General features: G+C 41.9%; 2 protein-coding genes and 1 pseudogene across 2 annotated transcripts in view; 2 read left to right on the top strand and 1 right to left on the bottom strand.

Annotated features, from left to right (window-relative positions):
* The window catches only part of LOC147380231 (histone-lysine N-methyltransferase SETMAR-like), a 44,148-nt pseudogene extending 42,824 nt beyond the window's left edge, over nucleotides 1-1,324 (top strand).
* Nucleotides 1,325-1,734: 410 nt separating this feature from the next.
* The window catches only part of NRIP1 (nuclear receptor interacting protein 1), a 108,456-nt gene continuing 90,045 nt past the window's right edge, over nucleotides 1,735-20,145 (top strand). Inside the window, exon 1 of the mRNA XM_086411846.1 lies at nucleotides 1,735-5,765. The gene's annotated coding sequence lies outside the window, so the exon portion shown is untranslated. The remainder of the gene's footprint in view (nucleotides 5,766-20,145) is intronic.
* On the bottom strand, nucleotides 1,743-7,532 carry LOC147380230 (uncharacterized). The gene is made up of 3 exons (XM_086415832.1): nucleotides 7,271-7,532; nucleotides 6,200-7,218; nucleotides 1,743-5,827 (listed from the first exon to the last, which is right to left on the bottom strand). Exons 1-3 carry the CDS (start codon nucleotides 7,530-7,532, stop codon nucleotides 5,804-5,806), a joined length of 1,305 nt encoding a protein of 434 aa, XP_086271958.1. The 3' UTR covers nucleotides 1,743-5,803.

Genomic DNA, 20,145 nt, shown 5'->3' with positions numbered 1-20,145 from the left:
CAGCCTACCAGGTTCCTCCATCCATGGGATTCTCCAGGCAAGAGTACTGGAGTGGGTTGCCATTTCCTTCTCCATATGTAGTCTAGAGACTATTTAAAATATAAGAAAGGATGTTCCTAGGATGCAAACACTACTACCATTTTACAAGAGACTTGAGCATCTGAGGGTTTAGGTTTTGTGGGGGGTGCAGTAACCAGTCCTCTACATATATCAAGGGATGACTCTATCTGTTTTTCTAAATTATTAAGAAATCTGTGGGGGAAAAAGCTATTAATATTGGTGCAAATTTAATTGTGTTTTGCATTGTTGAACTTTGCTGTTTGATATTAGAATATATTCTTAAATAAATGTGGTTCTGTTATACATCATTTGAATGTGCATTTCTTACTTTATTTTTTTGCTAATGACATTACTTGCTGTTTATTTTAGACTATAGAAATGATGTTAGACAAAATGCAAACCTGAGCAATTTTTTTATTTGTATTCAAAATGGGTCATGAGAGCCTTGAAGATGAGAAGAGTAGCGACCATCAGAAATTGACATTGACTGATTGAGAGGTTCATTGAACCTGATCCTCTGACAACTACATAGGAAGTTGCCCAAGAACTCAGTGTAGTCCATTCTATGGTCATTAGGCATTTGAAGCAAATCAGAAAGGCGAAAAGCTGGGTAAGTGGGTGCCTCACGAGCTGACCGCAAATCAAAATAATCGTCATTTTGAAGTGTCATCTTCTTTTATTTTACACAACAACAAGCCATTTCTCAATCGGATTGTGATGTGAGCTGAAAAGTGGATTTTATGCAACAACTAGCAACAACCGGCTCAGTGGCTGGACCAAGAAGAAGCTCCAAAGAACTTCCCAAAGCCAAACTCTCACCAAAAAATGTCATGGTCACTGTTTGGTAGTCTGTGGCCCCTCTGATCCACTATAGCTTTCTGAATCCATGCTCAGCAAATAGATGAGTTGCACTGAAAACTGCAACATTGGCAGCAGGCATTGGTCAACAGAAAAAGCCTAATTCTTCTCCACAAGAATGCCCTACTGCACATTGTGCAACCAACACTTAAAAAGTTGAATGAATTGGGCTACGAAGGCCACAAAGCTTTGCCTCTTGACTTGACCTCTTGCCAGTCGACTACCACTTCTTCAAGCATCTCAATAACTTTTTGCAGGGAAAATGCTTCCACAACTAGCATGAGGCAGAAAATGTTTTCCAAGAGTACTTGAATTCCAAAGCACAAATTTTTACGCTGCAGGAATAAACAAACTTATTTCTTGTTGACAAAGATGTGTTGATTGTAATGGTTCCTATTTTGATTAATAAAGATGTTTGAGCCTAGTTATAATGATTTAAAGGGCTTCCCTGGTAGCTCAGATGGTAAAGAATCTACCTGCAATGCAGGAGACCCAGATTTGATCCCTGGGTGGGGAAGATGCCCTGGAGGAGGGCATGCTAACTATGCCAGTATTCTTGCCTGGAAAACCCCATGGACAGAGGAGCCTGGTGGGCTAAAGTCCATGGGGTCACAGAGTCAGACACAACTGAGCGACTAACACTTTCACTTCCAACTTCCTTAATGATTTAAAATTCACAGTCTGAAACCAGAATTACTTTTGCACCAATCTAATATTCTCCATAAGTGCGTGGGCCTGGAAGAATTGAAGAGCAAAACCCTGGGCTTCTATAGCCAGGATGATGTTTGACAGTAACTCACAAAGTAGTTCTGTGCTCTAAGGAAGACTTTTTAACAGTTTATTCAACTCCAAATTTATAGTGTTTTTTAAAGCTATACAGTCAGGTTACATTTACAGTCCATCACCAGAGTTAATAGAAATAAAATTAGTTGTAACTACAGTATGGTTAATGGAGTAACAGTACATAAAATGTAAACTTCGCTGATTCTCTGATTGGCATAAAAGCCTAGACGCAAGAAAGTAGTCTTTATAACATAGCAGACTTAAACACCAGTAATCAACACAACTAAAATCATAGATTACACAAGATTCAGATTTTCATCTTAACAAAATTTCCTTTAACTGTACCGTCAAAGATTTTATCTGTCCTCTAGAGACACACTGTCCCGTACAGTAGCCACTAACCACACGTGGCTATTAAGTACTTGAAGGTGATGTCCCAGGAGTGTAAAAACCCCAGTGGATTTTGAAACAGTACTTTGAATGAAAGAATATAAAATGTTTATTGAAAAGTTTTTATGTTGTATACACACTTAAATAATATTTTTGATAGTTAAATTATTAAAATTAATTTCACCTGTTCCTTTGACTTTTAAAAATGTGGCTACTAGAAAATTTAAAGGTACATCCACAGCTCACATTTGTGGCTGACTTTATATTTTTATTGGACAGCATTTCTCTTGATGTTGAAGGACTATAACTGCATAACTATAGTAGACTTTTATCTGCGTAGATTTCTGTTCTCTGTCATAGTTCATTAGTCATTAGTTCATAGTGTGTAAGGTAAGTTCAATACTTCTCAACACATATTTCTGTTTTATTCACACCTTACTACTGTTAGGCAGTCTTTTCCCTCTCTTAAGAACCCTTTCCCACTGGCCTAGTTGGCAAATTCTTACCTTTTAATAGCCAGTTAAAGCATTCTTTTCTCTGTAAAATTTTCTCTGAACTCCCTTACTCCACACTTGTACCCAAACTAGAAATACAGATTGTCCTCTGGATTGTGAAAGTTGTTGTTGTTCAGTCGCTAAGTCGTATCTGACTCTTTGTGACCCCATGGACTGAAGCATGCCTAGCTCCTCTGTCCTTCACTATCTCCCAGAGTTTGCTCAGATTCATGTCCATTGAGTCAGTGATGCCATCCAACCATCTCATCCTCTGCCACTGCCTTCTCCTTGTCAGGGTCTTTTCCAATGAGTTGGTTCTTTGCATTAGGTGGCCAAAATTTTGGAGCTTCAGCTTCATCATCAGTTCTTCCAATGAATAGGGCTGATTTCCTTTAGGATTGATTGGTTTGTCTCCTTGCAGTCCAAGGGACTCTCAAGAGTCTTCTCCAGCACCACAGTTCAAAAGAATCAGTTCTTCGGCACTCAGCCTTCATGGTCCAACTCTCACATCTGTATATGACTACTGAAATGACCATAGCTTTGCCTATACAAACCTTTTCTATACTGTGAAAGTATCTTGCCCAATATCTACTGGATGCCTACCATTTGCAGAACACAGGGATAGGTGGGGACATATCCAGACATGAACCAAAAGGCATGGACCCTATGCCTGTAGTGATTGCATCTAGAATGGGATACAGATAAGTAAATACCCAGTCACCAACTGAAGTGAAAAATGCTATCACAGACAGATTCAGGGAGCACATCATAAGCATGCCTCTCCCAGACAACTTCTTTGTGGCAGATAAAAACACTGAGCCTGAACTATATGTATCTGATCCCATAGGAACCCTGAATTTAAAAATTAGTTTAAAATTTAAAATTTAGTTTAAAATTTAAAAATTAAAAGCTCAAGAGCATCTTTTTCACATCATAATTGGTTAAAATGAGTTGCCTGCAAAATACAAATTCCAGAATAGGCATTCTTCTATTACATATATGCCCCAGTATCCTTACAATGACTCTCTTAGTCAGGAAATTTAGGTATTGATTTTTTTGAAAAACAAAGTACAACAAAATAGCCCCAACACAATTAGAATGATTAAAAATGAATTCCACAAAAGGTGTGCAATTTACTTAACATTAGTGAGATATCAAAAAGAGTTCAGGCTTTCAGTGATTGAATTTCTGTGGGTTTGAGAAGATAGATGAAGAATTAAGTGAGGAGCTCTGTTAAGTTATCTAACATTTTGCAGTAGACTTTTTAACAAGAATGTTAAAAAGGGCAGGACCTGTATTTGGCTTGTTGGATTAACTGTGTAATCTTATTTACTAGGACGTCGTTTATCTACCAACCACAATGATGTAAAACCCAGTTAAGAAGCAAAAAGAATGATTTTTAAAGCATCATTCGAGTAATCCAAATATCTGTCACAAGGTCGATGCACTAAAGTTCACCTGCCTTTCTCCTTGGTGAGCACATCAGTTCCTTATATGGGACCTATTTTGTTTTACTTTAGACTGAATGGTGACAAATGAGGCTATATGGAATCTCGGTCTGCGCCAGACTAGCAGTTGCCAATCAGAAGAGGAGGATAATGTTAGAGACAGGCACTCCGGCAAGAGAGAGAAAAGACAGCAGATTGTTAGGGAAGGGGGAGAGAGAGCAACTACAAAAGACAGAGATGATCACTGGGTCATAGTATCCTGGAGTCCTTCAGGGTGAGGACTGATGGCTTCTATTCACCCTGGGAGCATCCCTAACTCCTAAGAAGGAGCTTGATAGCGAACAGGAACTTGATGTAGTTGTTAAATTCATTATAACCTACTATCAAAATTAACTCTGAATTTTCAACAAAAAGCCAAAAAAATGGCTTAAGAAAATAGAAACATTTATAATACGTTTCAGAAAATCTTTGTACAACAGTTAAAAACAGTTTTAAAGAAAATTAGTTTGATTCCTTAAAGGGCCACACTCCAGTAATGCTGCCTATCACTTAATTGAAACAGTTGGCTCTGAATCAATCCTGGATAAACGTCGTCCTGCAGAACAATGGACTTTACTAAGCTGCCTTGAACAGATTTCAAATGGTGGTAGATACAAATAATAAGCTCTCATTTGAGGTTGAAATATATAAGATGGCAACAGACCACACAGTTGAAATCTCTAGGGTGATGTAAAATAATTGTTCTAAAATGCACTATCACCATGAAGCAAAATCTTCCTGCCATGTGCCCAGCACTGTGCTAGGTGCTGTATTATTAAGCATTCATCTGAAAAATCGCTTTCCCTTTTAAGACTGTGAAGGTGTTCCCAAGTCCTCATTCATATTTTTAAAGGTTAAATGACATTTTACACGCACAACACAACCATTACATAACAGGCATAGAATACTGTTTTATGACTTGGATAGTTCTTCTTCTTTTTTTTTTTTTTTTAAGTGCACTAGCAACTTTCTTTTCAAATGCTGTCGAATCCTTAAGGATCTGAAAACCTACACACAGGAATGGAGTGTCTTATCCACTCACTTGTTTTGTGTAATAAGTGTTTAAACACAGGCATGCCATTTCGGAGTTTACAGTGAGGCTAAGCTGTACTTCAGCGTTTTTGCAGCAAGCAAAAACAATTTCTGCAACGGTCCTCATTTCCCCTGGCAATTTTTTTTTTTTTTCTTTTTCATGGCGAGTTACTAAATGCTAGATGCTAGAGTCAAAAAGAAACCTGACATCTGGGGAGGTGTTGCGGGGGTGTTAATAGTTCTAGTTTGATGTTTGGGGAGAGCCTTGAGGATAAGATTTTAAAACAGCAAATACAGGGAGAAGGGGGAAATGATGGTTTCGGATGACTCTCTCCTCCCTCCACTTTCTCTCTTCACCAATCCGTATCTCCCCCAATTTAGAGGCGGGTTCAGGGAGATCAGGCTGCAGGAAACCAGGAGGCTCTCCGGGGCTGCCGCCCTGGCCTCGTGATGTAATTGTTATTTCTTACTCGGAGCCTGAACCGGCGGAGAGCTGCCCGAGAAGTGGCAGCTGGGTGTCTTCTGCCTTGTCTTGGAGGGTCAGGTTCGGTCAGAGGACGATGTCGATTCGCGGAATGACTCCGCTGGAGACTTCGCAGTGACAAAGCAGCAGAAGATAAACCCTGCTCCCGTCCGAGGAGCTGAACCCGGCGCTCCTCAGGTCTCCTTCCCAGTTTTCTTCTCGGACTCACTCCCCGATTATCCCTGGGTGCCTTCTACATGCTGGGCGCGGGATCAGAGGGACCCGCAGTTAGCGCCCACCCCCACTCCACCCCCCCGACTAAAGCAAGACACAGATTACAAGGTGGTGGAAGTTGGGGGGTGGGCGAGAGGGAGCCCAGGAGACACGGGTCGTGGGGTGAAGTGGGAGGAGAAGGAAGCCTAAGACGTCGGCACCCAGGAAGGGACCAGGGGCGTCCCGACCCCCAGGCTGAGCCCCCTTCGCGGGCCTTTGGCCTGGGTCACGAGATTGGTCCCCACCCCCCCGCCCCGGGAGCCCCAGGAGGAGCTGTCCCGGCGCCTCCGGCGGCGGTGGGGGCTGCTGGACAGAGCCGGGAGCCGCGGGGAAGGGTTCGGGGCGGCTGGAGCACCCACCTCTCCCGGCCGCCGTGGTCTTCCCACCGCCTCGGGGCCCCCGCAGCCCCGGACCGGCCGGCCGGAGGGCGGGCGAGGAGGAAAACCAGCCAACCGAGGGGCCCCGCAGTTCCCGCGAGCCTCCGGGACCCGAGCGCGTGCCTGCCGCCCCGGTGACAATGGGAGAGAAGGGGAAAAAAGGGTTAAGAAACTTGGCTGAAGAGCTGAATGGCGTGGAGCGGCGAGGGGAGGGACTGGGCCGCGGCCGCCTCGGCGGCGGAGGGAGGAGCGCGGCTGCGGGCGGGCGGCGAGCGAGGCGCTCAAAGTCAGCCTCGCAGACATTGCAGCAGAGCCCCGAACTCGGGAGGCGGCGGCGGCGGCGGAGGAGGAGGCGGCGGCGGCGGCGGCCGAGGCGGAGGGACTACCCGGCCCCGCGCTCGCCCGCGCGCCCGCCCGTGGCCTCGCGTCGGCCGCTGCGCCCGGCAGCGCTGCCGATCGGAGGGAAGAGCTCGCCGGGGCGCTGAGGGAGGACGGGGCAGCGGGGCGCCTTCGCGGAGTGAGCCGGCCGGAGCCCCGGCGCTCGGAGCCTCTGCGGCGGCCTCTGGTGAGTGGCGGCCGCGGCCAGGGGGCTCGGACGAGCGGCCGTCGCCGCCGGAAACGGCCGGGAGCGCGGCCCGCGGCGGCTTTGGCGTTGGCGGGCAGGGCCTCGGGGGGCGTCGGGGCGGCGGAGGGCCCGCGCTGCGGGGCGGCGGGAGCGGACGCGGACGGCGGGGTGGGCTCGGCGGAGGGGGACGGCTTCCGGGCAAATCCCGCCTCTTCTGCCGGCTCCGAACCTCCCCGGGAACTCCGGGGGCCCGGGCAGCGGGGCCGGTAAGTTGTGGAGTTGGCCCGGGGGCTCACCGGCGCGTTCTTGGCGGTCCTGGGCCGGGGGGGGAAGGCGGCCGCCGTGTGGACCGGGACCCGGGTCGGGGGGCCGGGTCGCACCCCCGCTCGGCTGTCCCCCTCGGCCCGGAGCCCCGGGCGCTTCTCGTCGCGCCGTTCTCAGTCCTGCTGCCCCAGGCGTCCTGGGCGGCGCCGGGCGCAGCTCCCCGCCTCTCGCCCGGGTGCCTCCCTGCTCTGAGCTGGCCGGATCCCGGGCTGGGGAAAGTGGGTAGGCAAGGGGACCGCGCTCCCGGCCCCCAGCCGACCCTCGGGTCCAGCCAGGCCCGTTGGTACTTGTCCTTTCCCTCCCGAGGGCGAGGCCCCTGGGACCCGAGGCCTCAACCATCACTTTTCTCCGGAGCCAGAAAACCGGGTTCACCTCTAGAGTGAACCCCGTGCAGGTCCTGGGAGGCTTCTTTTTTCTCTCTTCCATCTGTGTGTCCTCTTCTACTACTATTGGATGTTGTCTTATGAAGGGTTTCCCGGGAAATATTCTGCAAACCGTCACAACCCTTCCAAAGTAGTTTTCCAAATTTTAATCAAGAGTTGCTGTTCCGTCTGGAGGAACAAAGGAATCAACTATGTCTTAGAGGCGAGCAAGCTCGGAGTCTGTGACACATGTTGATCTCTGAAGTATTGCAGGAGTTTTTACCTTCTATCTCGTTATTGAATTGAGTTTTGAAGATAATAGAAGAAAAACAGTATAAGTACTTTTGTGTTTAAAAAAAAAAAAATTAATAGGGCGTTTTTATGTTAGAAAAGAAGTAAGACGTTCTTAGCCACAGGGACTTTTGACTCAGTTGGTGGAACTGAGTTAGAGTTTGTCTCCGGTAATATAAATGATTAAATGTGAGATTGTGCGGGGAGGGGGGGCGGGGTGGTGGGGGGGGAAACTGTTCTTAGAGGAAGAGAGTCCATCCAGAGGGTGAAAGTAAAAAATGGTTGTGGAGTTATAGATGATGGTTGTTTTTTACGTTTGGTGAGGGAGTGATTTGTGAAGCAGAGGGCTTTGGTAATTCATTCTTTAAAGTTATGAATTGCATTGAACCTGCTTATTAGTGAATCATGACTTTAGCAAGTGGGTGGCATCTTCCCGGTGTGATTCTTCAATGGTTAATCACTAGTTTGCCACCTTTGTTTTTGAAGAGACACTGAAATAAGTGGACTTTTTAAATAAATGGTGCTTCATCTGCCTGGCACCAAAGTGTGGGCTGCTGCCTGGAGTATGTTGAAATGTTTTCAGCTTTGAAGTAAGTTGCTCTGGTTTTGCCCAGCGGTTTGGTAATGTGGTTTGGGTTTAACTGGTTTCAGAGAGTAGTGGCTTCATCACCAGTGCTAACTTTTCTCTGCTTGAAATTAGTTCCTAAAGACAAGATTCCAGCAGTGGAACAGCCATTATCCTGCGGGCTGCAGGATTGTTACTTTAGTCTGTTTCCTGCACTCTGGTGGGGAAAGACCTCTTTCCACACTTACCCCTTGAAAGTGCCCTAGGAGCATGAGTAAAATACTTAACGAAAAACAAACAAAAAGGAGGACTCCTCATTGTTGGTTTTACTCCAGTGCGCTCTCTACAGTGCCTTTGAGGTAGTTGAAAACCAGGTTTAATGCTTGGACCCACTTCCTGTGTGGGTCTCCAAACTTTTACTAATTGTCCACCCTAAAATTGTGCAAGTTTGCAGTAAAAAGACATCTGTAAAGGAGGCTGAAGGCTCCTCTGACTCTTGCAGTTTAAGAGCAAAACATCATGATAAAAAATAACCTATACCACCACCTAGAGTCTGTTTGTTAGTTTATTGCTCCTGAAGTTTGCTTAAATGGACATGCCTCTTGTGGTTCTGATACAGCCGAAGAATTATTAAGAAATGCTAACTTTAAAAAGGCAATCCAAGAGAATGATTGTTTGCATGATAAATAGCAGGTGCCAGTTTAAATTATGCATGCTACCTTTACAATAGAAAATGATGACATACCAAGTGAAGTGGGCTATTCGCCAAAAGATATTAATTCAAAAGACTTTAAGAAATTTTGTGTCTGTGCCTTAGGTAGCTCTGATTGCTTAAAGGCTCTCTGCATTGTTACCAGAGATTCAAGACATCTTACAATTTAATACCATTAGGACTTTTTTGAGGTCCAAGTGAAACAAAAGCAGTGATCAAATAAAAATATAAGGGAGCATCACAACTCCAGAAATTCTAGAAACTTTAAAGGTAAGAGAGAAGGTAGGCTATAGTGAAGTTGCAGTTTGAAGATGTGAAAAGTAAGCATCACTGTGAAATAAAGTGGCAATCTGTCCTGCTGGCAGTTTTTACATAGTAAAACAATCTGTTAAATGGGAGGATGGGAGACCTTAAGATAGCTCTGTTGCCATGTGGTTTAGCACATTGTCCAGGGAGGAAGTAACATTCCTTCTTTAAACTGTGTAACCCGAGAGAAAGATGGCCTCCAAGATCTTTAATTAAATACCAGTTGAACAGGGAGAACTAGAGCACTGTATTAATTCTGTCAAACATCACTATTTTAGAACATCGAGGACAACTAAAAATGAATTAACTCATATCTGAAAGCAGAGTTTTATGGAAAGTGACAGATGAGGCAAAATATGTCAGTCTAATGGCGCAAATAGGGAGATAAGGAGATGTGTCATTCTCGGCTCCCTAAAAAGATGAGAAGGAGGAAGGTTATTATTAATTGTACAGATTCCATTGCAAACCGATACTGGAAGATGGCACCGAAGTAGGTTTAAATCAGAGTGGCTTAGGATATATGATGTTAAAGGGATTAGGTTTTAAAACTTGACAATTGTAAGAAACTTAAAAGGTCATTTTTAAGTGTCCTGAAAGAGCAATGATAGCTTTGTGAATAAGGTTTAAAAAATAACTCTGCCCCACATAAGTTTGAAACAGCTCATTTTTATCAAGAAAAAATTATTCTCTTTAAATTGTGATAAGTTGAGTTTTGCTTTTCAAACTTTAGATTTCCAGATATAGTCAGGTTTTAAAGTATAGGTGGAAGTGTTCCAGTTGGTCTTCACCCCACCTTCCTCTCTGCTTACTGCTTTCCTGCTCTCTTATCTCCTTCTTTAAAATGAGTAGCTTCGACATCTGTGGGTGTTTTCTCCCTTTAACTTTGCCTTCATTTGTAGCTTCGCTTCTTGGCTGTGTTGGCATGAAGGTTCTTTACACTTGTGCTCTTTCCAGATACCCCTTCACATGGCTGATGCACAATGAGGGTGGGTTCTGTTTTGGTTTGGTTTCATAGTGGTTTAGTGTTCCATGGGTGCAGACTGGGGAGAAAAGCATTTTGCTGTTCTAACAAAGCCCTTTGTATCCGTCTTCCAACTAGAGAAATATTTTTATGAAAAGCAACTTTTGATTACTATGGAAAAGTCAGAGAGATGCTCTGAACAGAATGGGGGGGGTGGTGCTTGGAGGCACTTTCAAGATCATGAGTTTGATTTGGTCAGTTGTTCAAGATGCATTTCCTTAAGTGGCAGTTTTGTGAGGGGACTGACAGAGGGGAAAATGAGCAAACTCATTCTGTAATATTTAGATTGACACAATAATCAGGATTGACACAATATTACTCCAGGAGGGTCACTAAGACTTGAGAAGGTAAAAATCAAGAGTGTCAGATGATGAAGCGGGCCAGTGGCATGGAACTGAGGGTTATATCCAGAGGTTGGAATGAAAAAAAAAAAAAAGTAAATGGAGGAGAGAGATCTTGTTTCTGTATCCTGTTTTGCATCTGGTACTAAAGCAGGGACATGAATTGCTGATGGTAATGAAGTCCCTTTTATGAGGGCAGCAATATTATATAAATAGTGGTGGTTTGAGAGGGAGAAATGGCAAGTTCCCCACTTGTGCCTGTGTGCACTGTTTTTGAATGTCTCTTAAATATATCTATAAAGTAGAAGGCCAAAATTGGATACCAGCATAGAAACAGGACTTAGAGAGTAATAGTTTATTTTGAAGGAAATGAATTAAAAATAGACCATCTTTTCTTTATTCTTTTGCAATATGGTGTTTTCCAGGGGTCTTATTAAACATGGAAAACAGAGTGCTGAGGTTTGGGTGGTATAACTGGGGAATTCTTTCATGAGATTGCTGATAAGGATAAGTTCATGTAAATAGCCCCAGAAAGAATGCTTTATTTAAGCACATTATCTGGTGATTCAAGGGTAGGGGGACAGTTGGGACCAAAGAGACCTCTGAAACCTTATCAGGGTTTTCTGCGAACTGTAATATAGATGTCCATCTGTTGTTTTTTTTATTCCTTGAAATGTAATGTTCAAATTGAATTTTTAGAGTTCTAAAAAGTAGAGTTTGTTTAGAAGAGACGTTCCCTTTTATTTTGCTACAGATATGAATAATTTTAATTTTTCATGATAAATATAGGTTACTGAGATAAGTGTGTGTGTCTGTTAGTTGCTCAGTCATGTCCGATTATTTGCAACTCCATGGTCTGTAGCCCACCAGGCTCCTCTGTCCATGGGATTCTCCAGGCAGGAATACTGCAGTGGGTTGGGTGGTGGGGGAGGGGGGCGGTATCTTCCCTACCCAGGGATTAAAACCCAGTCTCCTGCATTTCAGGTGGATTCTTTACCATCTGAGCCATCGGGGAAGCAGGATGATATACTAATTGTTGTCACTGTTATATTACATACTCTGTACTTTGAACCTTAAAATTCCAATTGATCCCTACACAATCTTGCAAATATTACAAACAAGTATTTTAAAAAAGTGATGTTTTAGGGTATTATTATGCCTGAAACATGTAATTTTTCTTAAATTCATAAAACATTGAGAACAAGAATGAGGAAAAGGTAAATATGCTACATTTTATCACTGTGTTAGAATTTTGTTAAAATTACTCTTGAACCATGCTAAGGATAACATTTAGCCTAGAGCTCTAAGAGTAATGAGGAATGGATTTGAGGGATTCAGAAGACTGATATCTCAGAAATGTAGAAAAAATTACTCTTTGAAGTTATGGGAAAAAGTACCCCACTGTGTTTACTTAGTATTGCTAAGATTTTTTTTTTTAAGCTAAACCAGATTTTAAGATAAATTGTTATTGAAGATAATGTGTGGATAATTACTTCTTAAAGAAATTTTATTTACATGTTTTTTTATCAAAATAAATTCAAGAAGAACTCCAGAATATGTTGAAACTTTTCCTAGGAAGATGCTTGTGACGTCCATGCATGCATGCGTCCAGCCAGCCAGCCAGCCAGCCAGCCTCTTTCCTGCTCTCCCTCCCAACCTTCATCCTTCCCTCCCTCCCTCCCTTTCTTCCTTTCATTCTTTCCTTCCCCTTTGGATAAATAGCACTGGGGTTAAAAAAAAGCATTTTGTTAAGAAACTTGGAAATGAACTTGCTTCTCTGACAGTCAAGAGCTGCGTTTGAAATTCAAAGCTAGCATCCATCACTCTCCCCAATTTTTTTTAACTTGGTACACCTCAAAGAGTAAAAGCTCTAAAAAGCTTTAGACCCATCTTGCCTCTTTAGCTTGGTGTCCTTCAGCAAAAATACTTTTAAGGATGGAAGGAAGAGACCCTTATTTGCCTTAAATTCCGGGTCACTGTGTGACTAAGCCTAGAGTTTCAAGAAATACTCAACTAGAAGCCTGCTGGGAATTTGAGTCATCAGCGTAGGATACCACTGGGACCGGGACAGCTGTGACTGACCTGATGCTGGTGTTTATTCAGACCTTTTGTGAAAAGGAGGCTCTCACCCTTGGACCTGCAATTAAGAAAGTCATTTTTCAGTCACCTGTTAAATGATAGACAGGGCTACTCCTTGTTTTCAAATCTGTACTTTGCTAATAGATTGAGGGTAGCTCAGGAACCTAACAAGTGTGGGACCTGTGTTTTTTGTAGTCGGCTATGATGATTTTACTTTTAGCTTCTTTACCAGCTATGTGAGGGTACTAGGTAAAAGCACCTAGTTTTCTCTTTACATAAGAGAGAAGCTAAATCACATAGTGGCTAAGATAACTTCTGGTAGTCGTGTACTTGTAATTGTTGAATTTTCTGTACTGAACATAATATGGGAACATGTTACCTATGTTACTGTGTTAAAAAAAAGTAAGACAGTTTAGCATTACAATAGTAACAGAGGAAACTATGTTTGTATACCATCTTAGAATAAGAATATTATTGTAACTGTGATGATTTAATGACAGTGTGGATAAGAGAGCCTGACATGTAACAGGACACAAGCAAAGTTTGAGAATTAGAAATTTCAAAAGAGACTGCTGTCTTGAGGAATTTTTCTAGATATTGAAAGATATGAAATATTTAAGAGATTATATCTTTTTCTTTTAAAGCACACATTTTAAAGAATTTTTGTTTTTGATTCCCGAATTTATAGTAATCTCCAATAGAGTGGTAGATTTTTACCCTGGAAAAGAAATTAAGGAAAGGAAGGAGAACAGAAGAAGGTGGAGAACAGCAAGAAAAAGTGCTTGAAAGCACAGGAAACACTACCAAACGGGATATAAGAAATATCCTCAAAATGAAATTAATCACAGTTGCAGTTTTTCGCCAAAGGGAGTATTTGCACAATGGGTCACGTAGGCTCAGGTTTGACTTTTGAAAAGCATATTTTGAAAAAGCATCTCTGTTTTGTTTTTCCACACATACTTTCTAGCTTAAGTTGTGCTACTGAATCAATGTGTGATAACTGATGAAAGGGAAGTCCTTTATCTCTCTGGGCAACATCTGTAGATTCTGTAGAACAGGGAGGTTAGATTTCATTTCGAAATTCTGAAACCCTGGCTATCAATATATGTTGTTGTTGACAGGAAACAGTAAAGGTTTCAAGGTTGTAGCTTTGAAAGTAGAGATGATTGAGTCCAAACTTGAAATATAAAAAGTTATTTAGTTACTTGTCTGTTGCCTTTTCCTTTTTTATTGAGAGGAGGAGGGGTAGGGAAAGAAGAGGCTTGGGGGCACTTGCTTTTATGCTAGGCATAAGGCTGGCTTTTATGCTAGGCATAGGGCTGGCTGTTGTAGCGTTCTCCTGTGACATATAAGCATCATTTTCTCTATGTTGGGCTTCCCTGGTGGCTTAGACAGTAAATAATATACAATGAGGGAGACTTGGGTTCAATCCCTGGGTTGGGAAAATCTGGAGAAGAGAACTGCTACCCACTGCAGTATTCTGGCCTGGAGAATTCCACGGACAGAAGAGCCTGGCAGGCTATAATCCATGGGGTCTCTTAGATGGTAAAGAATCTGCGTGCAATTCAGGGGACCCAAGTTTGATCCCTGGGTCAGGAAGATCCTCTGGAAAAGGGAATGGCTACCCACTCCAGTATTCTTGCCTGCAGAATTCTATGGACAGAGGAGCCTGACAGGCTACAATCCGTGGGATCACAAAGAGTAGGATATGACTGAGTGCGTAATACTTCTCTATTTTACAGATAAGAGACCTAGTCTGAGAGAGGCCTGAGTGACTTGCCTGAGGTCATACAACTAATTTGATTGATAATAATTTGCTTTTCTATGAGAATATGACATCTTTTGAAGAGAAAACCAGTTTCTACCTGATTTTTAGAAAATCATTAAAAAAAAAAAAACAAAACCGTGCTCCCAGCTCAATAGCCACAGGACTCAGGTAGCCTGGCTTCTCAAAGAGCAGCCCCACGGGGAAGGCACCCTGCTTCCAACAGGTGTTTCTGCCACTGTTGGCTGTGAATTGTCACCTGACGTCCTGCTTCTGCACTTGCAGGAGGGGATGGAGTCACCAAGAGCGGTTATGCAGACTCTTGAGCTCTGGTGAAATGGACCACAGTGTTCTTTGAGGCAGAGAAAGCTACTATGTTTCTTGATATAATTCATTAAAAGAGCTTGGCATGGTCTTAATCTAGGTATTCCCAAGGCTAATTATGTTTGTGCACTTCAAGGGGCCATTGCAGCAGATTCAGAGCCTTAGCTTTTCCTGGTTGAAAAGTTAAATCTCTTGGCTATTACGGCTCTTAACATGATTTTTATTTTTATTGTCCTGTGTTTACCCCCCAATAATTATAAGTACTGTGCTATGCTAATGAACTAGTCTCTGTAATACAAAAAGGAAACTGACAGTGCGTTTGTGAATTTATCAAGAGGATGCAGAAATCGAGAGACGGGGAGTATGTGGCTACATTTGGGAAGTAGACCATGGTCAGGAAAGAAATTTTTGAGTTAGGGAGATTTGCAGCACATCATGTATTTTTAAGTACACATGAGGCATGTTCTTTTATTGTTGGAACCGTGAGAAATGGAGTTATAAACCTCTCCACCTCTTTTTACTTGCCTCATTTAAAATATATGGAATTTTGAACCCAAAAGAATCAAGCTGAGTGGTTCCTTATACACTAAAAGGCAGTCAAATTGAAACGATATTGAATATATAAGATTGAGTAGTAAGGTTTATATACATACTTTTTAGTGTGTTTTGGATTTTGAATTGCCGAGTAAATGTTGGATAAACGTAAGTGTTAGTATAAAAGCTGCAAAAGAATGTTTGACTATGATTTTTTATTAAGAGAGTATTGTTTCTGGCCAAATAAGTGAGAAACTGTGTAAGCAAACAATCTGAGTATAAGAAAATCTTTCCTGAGTTCATATATGTATATAAATTCAGACACACTTAAAAAAAAAAAAGATTGAAATAGACTAAATCTACATGAGGTCAGAGTTTGAAGATGAACAGTTTTATTCACTGCCTGTTTTTCCCCCCTGAATGTTTGGTGTTACTGAGGCAAAACTCAAAGCAATACATTGTTCACTCTGCTAGTAAAATGTTACTCTCACCTGTCCTTGGAGAAGGCAATGGAACCCCACTCCAGTACTCTTGCCTGGAAAATCCCATGGACGGAAGAGCCTGGTAGGCTGCAGTCCATGGGGTTGCTAAGAGTCGGACACGACTGAGCAACTTCACTTTCACTTTTCACTTTCCTGCATTGGAGGAGGAAATGGCAACCCACTCACTCCAGTGTTCTTGCCTGGAGAATCCCAGGGGCGGGGGAGCCTGGTGGGCTACCGTCTCTGGGGTCGCACAGAGTCGGACGTGACTGAAGTGACTTAGCAGCACCTGTCCTGGTAATCCTCAACTGAGCTGAATCAGTGTTATATTCTCTTATTTTTTTTGCTTTTGCTTGGGCTTTCAGGAGCTGAAGTACTTTCATAGGAGCCTTAGCTATCAGGTTGGAAAGGAATTTGATAGAAACTGTGAAATTTCTGAGTATAAATGTACTTGTTCTAGGAATACTTTGTCCTACTTGCTCATTATCAAACAAGTCGGTGTTTAGAGGCATCTTGCTTAACAGAAAAGCACATAGGCTAGGTAGTTGGTATAGACTGTAAATCAAATAGTGATCAGTGCTACTGCTTAGCCTTACACACCTTTTCCTTTTCTCTTGATCTTCCTCCTTTCTCTATTTTTGTTTCCTTTTTTCCCCCATTTTCCCTTTTGTTTTCTTCATTTCTCACTTAAATCTTTTTCTTTCTTTTTTTTTAATTGCTAGGAGTATCCATGTGATACAGTAGGGTAAATGCTTATTCATTTTCCAACATTTTTGTCGTTGTTAATTTAAAACTTCCAAAACATTTTTTTGTCTGTATCTTACACAGGAGGATACTGAGCACCTAAGAATAATCCCAGGGACGGGAAATCAAGTTTTGATTTATTTCACTCTTTTTTGTTTGTTTTTGCTAAGGTAACCTCAGAAATACAGAGTTTTGTACCAGGTGTTAAGGAATAGTTAATAATCTCTGATGATGGATCCAGCAATATACTAAGTCTAAGCTGACCCCAAGGGAGGACCTGTGATAATCAGGACTGGATCTTAAGAAGTGGAGTGAGCAGGGTCAATTGCATCATCCTTGTTTTTTCTTCTCATGCTGTTAAAATATGGTCTTCAGGACAGTCTTATGATTCATTTGATATTCTAGAACTTGGAATATATTTTCTAGGGTGAGAGTTTAAAAAAGAGAAGCTTTACAGTACAGGTGCACATCTGTTCATGCGGCAACCTTGTTTCTACATATTACATGTATTTTTGAATTATATTTAAAGTTCAGTAGGGCACTGACAAACCTAGACAGCATATTTAAAAGAAGAGACATTACTTTGCCTACAAAGGTCTGTACAGTCAAAGCTATGGTTTTTCCAGTAGTCATGTACAGATGTGAGAGCTGGACAATAAAAAAGACTTGTGCCTTCAAACCGTGGTGCTGGAGAAGACTCTTGAGACTCTCTTGGACTGCAAAGAGATCAAACCAGTCAATCCTAAAGAAAATCAACCCTGAATATTCATTGAGAAGGACTGATGCTAAAGCTGAAGCTCCAATACTTTGTCCACCAGATGGAAGAGCCAACTCAGTGGAAAAGACCCTGATGCTGGGAAAGGTTGAGGGCGTGAGGAGAAGGGGATGTCAGAGAATGAGATGGCATCAGTGACTCAATGAACATGAGTTTGAGCAAGCTCCAGGGGATGGGGAAGGACAGGGAAGCCTGGTATGCTGCAGTCTATGGGGTTGCAAAGAGTCGGACATGACTGAGCAACTGAATAACAATAAGGGGAATTTTATTTGTAGATGAATAGAGTCAGGTATGGAGAAGGCAGTGGCACCCCACTCCAGTACTCTTGCCTGGAGAATCCCAGGGACGGGAGCCTGGTGGGCTGCTGTCTATGGGGTTGCACACAGTCGGACATGACTGAAGTGACTTAGCAGCAGCAGCAGCAGCAGCAGCAGAGTCAGGTAACTGTAGTTAACTAGTGTGATCACAACACTCACAGGCCAGCTCTGCTTACTACCAAAGAGTAATAATCTAAAACCACTAGTGAAGGTGGTTGGGTCTGTTGGTTCTATTGGGAACATAGTGCAAAGATTATGGGCCCCACTCCTGTATTCTCCTGAGGAGAGGTACCAGATCAGAGATGACACCGTGTAGACCAGGGGTGACCAATGCCCTGAACCAGCTGCACCAAGATCCACCTCTAGAAAGAGAGCAGAAGAGAAGAAGCGTAATTGTAGCCTTTGATGTGGGCCACAGATTGACCACATTTCTGACCTTGGTGAAGCAAATTGGAATGGAATACTCTTACTCATGGGACAGAAGACAAGAGAGTGTAGGTGCTCATCGTGGTCTCCACACCTCTAAAATGATCAGATTTGTCTCTCACAGTTCCTTGAACCCCTGATTATAATAGTCCCACCTTTGTTGAATGTCTGTCCTCCTCAGTAGACTGTCAGTTTCATGAATAGGAGCTTATCCATCAATGCATTATCCATGCTGTAGGTGCCTGTTACATAGAAGGTTGCTAAAAAACATTCGTTTTACTGTACCAATCTCCACTATTGGTGAAACCTGGCTTTTGGGGGCTTAGGAATGGAGCCTTTATGCGTTAATACATAACAGCTGCTAATTATTATGAATAACTTATGCATAATAACTGCTGTTGTACCGTTTTTTTTCTTTAGTCTATTTAAGTTAGAACTTCTAAAAGGAATAATATTTCTTCTTTAAAATGTATCATCTTCTTTCCAGACATATTTATTATGAAGGAAACCATGAAACTGCTGGTGACATTATAATTACTTGGCACTTGAAATTGTTTTGTATACTAAGTTTCTTAAAAAATACACAATTTATAATATATTAGAATGCATGTTCAGCAAAATCTTTGGGGGCAACATTTACTTTTTTTAAAGACAAAAAAAGAAAATATTTCTAGAGCCTCATGGGCAGTTTTCTTGACCTCACCTGCAGTAGTCATCAAGATCTACCAGCTCAGCACATTTAATTGCATTGAATTTGACTTCTTGGGATACTATAGGCATCTTATAATCTCATATCTAGTATTAATTTTGGCATTCAATCATCTTGAAAGTTAAGAGGTATCAAGAAGGACTTGTTCAAAACCTTGTAAATCATAGAACTTAAGTAGTTTATGAAGCTCTTTTGTTTTTAAAAATTAGGATTTGCTTTTCACTAGAGGTGAATTTTCTGTTATAACATTATCGTATTCAACTAGATTATCAATGCTAAGGTAGAAAATAAAATTATTTTAGCATGGAGGTCACAATTTCTAGACTAGCGATTTTCAAATACTAAAGAAAATGTGTAGGTTATCTGGTATACACATATCCAGCACGGAGATTTAACAAATGCTCTTAAAATGACTTTAATCCAGTTTCTTGCCTGTGAAGACAAAAAATGTGTACTAAACTTTATGCATAATTAGAAGTAGATGTCTTTTGTAAGCAGAGAAGATATCTGTCAGGACTTGCATAGTTTTCTATTCCTAAGCTTATAAGTCATAGTGAAGAAGATATACAGGCTAATAGACCACTGTCCAAAGCAAGAGAGTAGAGAAATTAGCCCATTTACTGTTAATGTGGTGTATTCTACTTTGTGTTTTTATCAGTGCCCAACTGCTTTTCATTGTTCCTTAGTGTCAATCAGTGTGTTGTAGGGCGCGTGAATACTGTGCATTAGTGTAACTTTCCCACTGTTGAATTCCTCAGTGTCTGAGACCCAAACTTAATTTCTGTGTTATGAACTGACTCTTGTAATTAAGGCATAATGTCTCATTTAAATTAATATTAAGGATAACAAGATCCTATTCAGTGTCCTGGGATAAACCATAATGGAAAAGAATATAAAAAAGAATGCATATATATATATATATATAATATTAGCATTAATATCTTTTGCAGTAAAAAAGGTGAATGTGACTCTGAATCATTAGCTTGCTGCTAGTCGGCTCCGTGTTTGTTTTCCGTTTGCTATGCTCGTTTACCTGCATATATTACGTTTTATACATCCTTGTGTATTTTCTTTCTGATGATGCCATTTTTATTTTTGGGCACTTGAATAGCAGTCCATTTACATACAGGTGTAAAAAGGATATTTTTAAAGATAATCAGCTTTTTCCAATGGGGATAAGTAGCCAGTTGTAGTTGCTTTCTGTAGCTTAAGTCTTTTGCTTGATTCAGTACTTAAATGAAGCATCAGTAAAGCAAAAAAAAACTTTGTTTTCGTACCTATTGCCT

This window comes from Bos grunniens, chromosome 1, assembly GCF_055505025.1.
Source record: "Bos grunniens cultivar Pamir isolate PY7600 chromosome 1, Bosgru_T2T1.0, whole genome shotgun sequence".
In the NCBI taxonomy this organism is placed as follows: Eukaryota; Metazoa; Chordata; class Mammalia; order Artiodactyla; family Bovidae; genus Bos; species Bos grunniens.
This window is presented reverse-complemented; position numbering and strand designations above follow the sequence as displayed.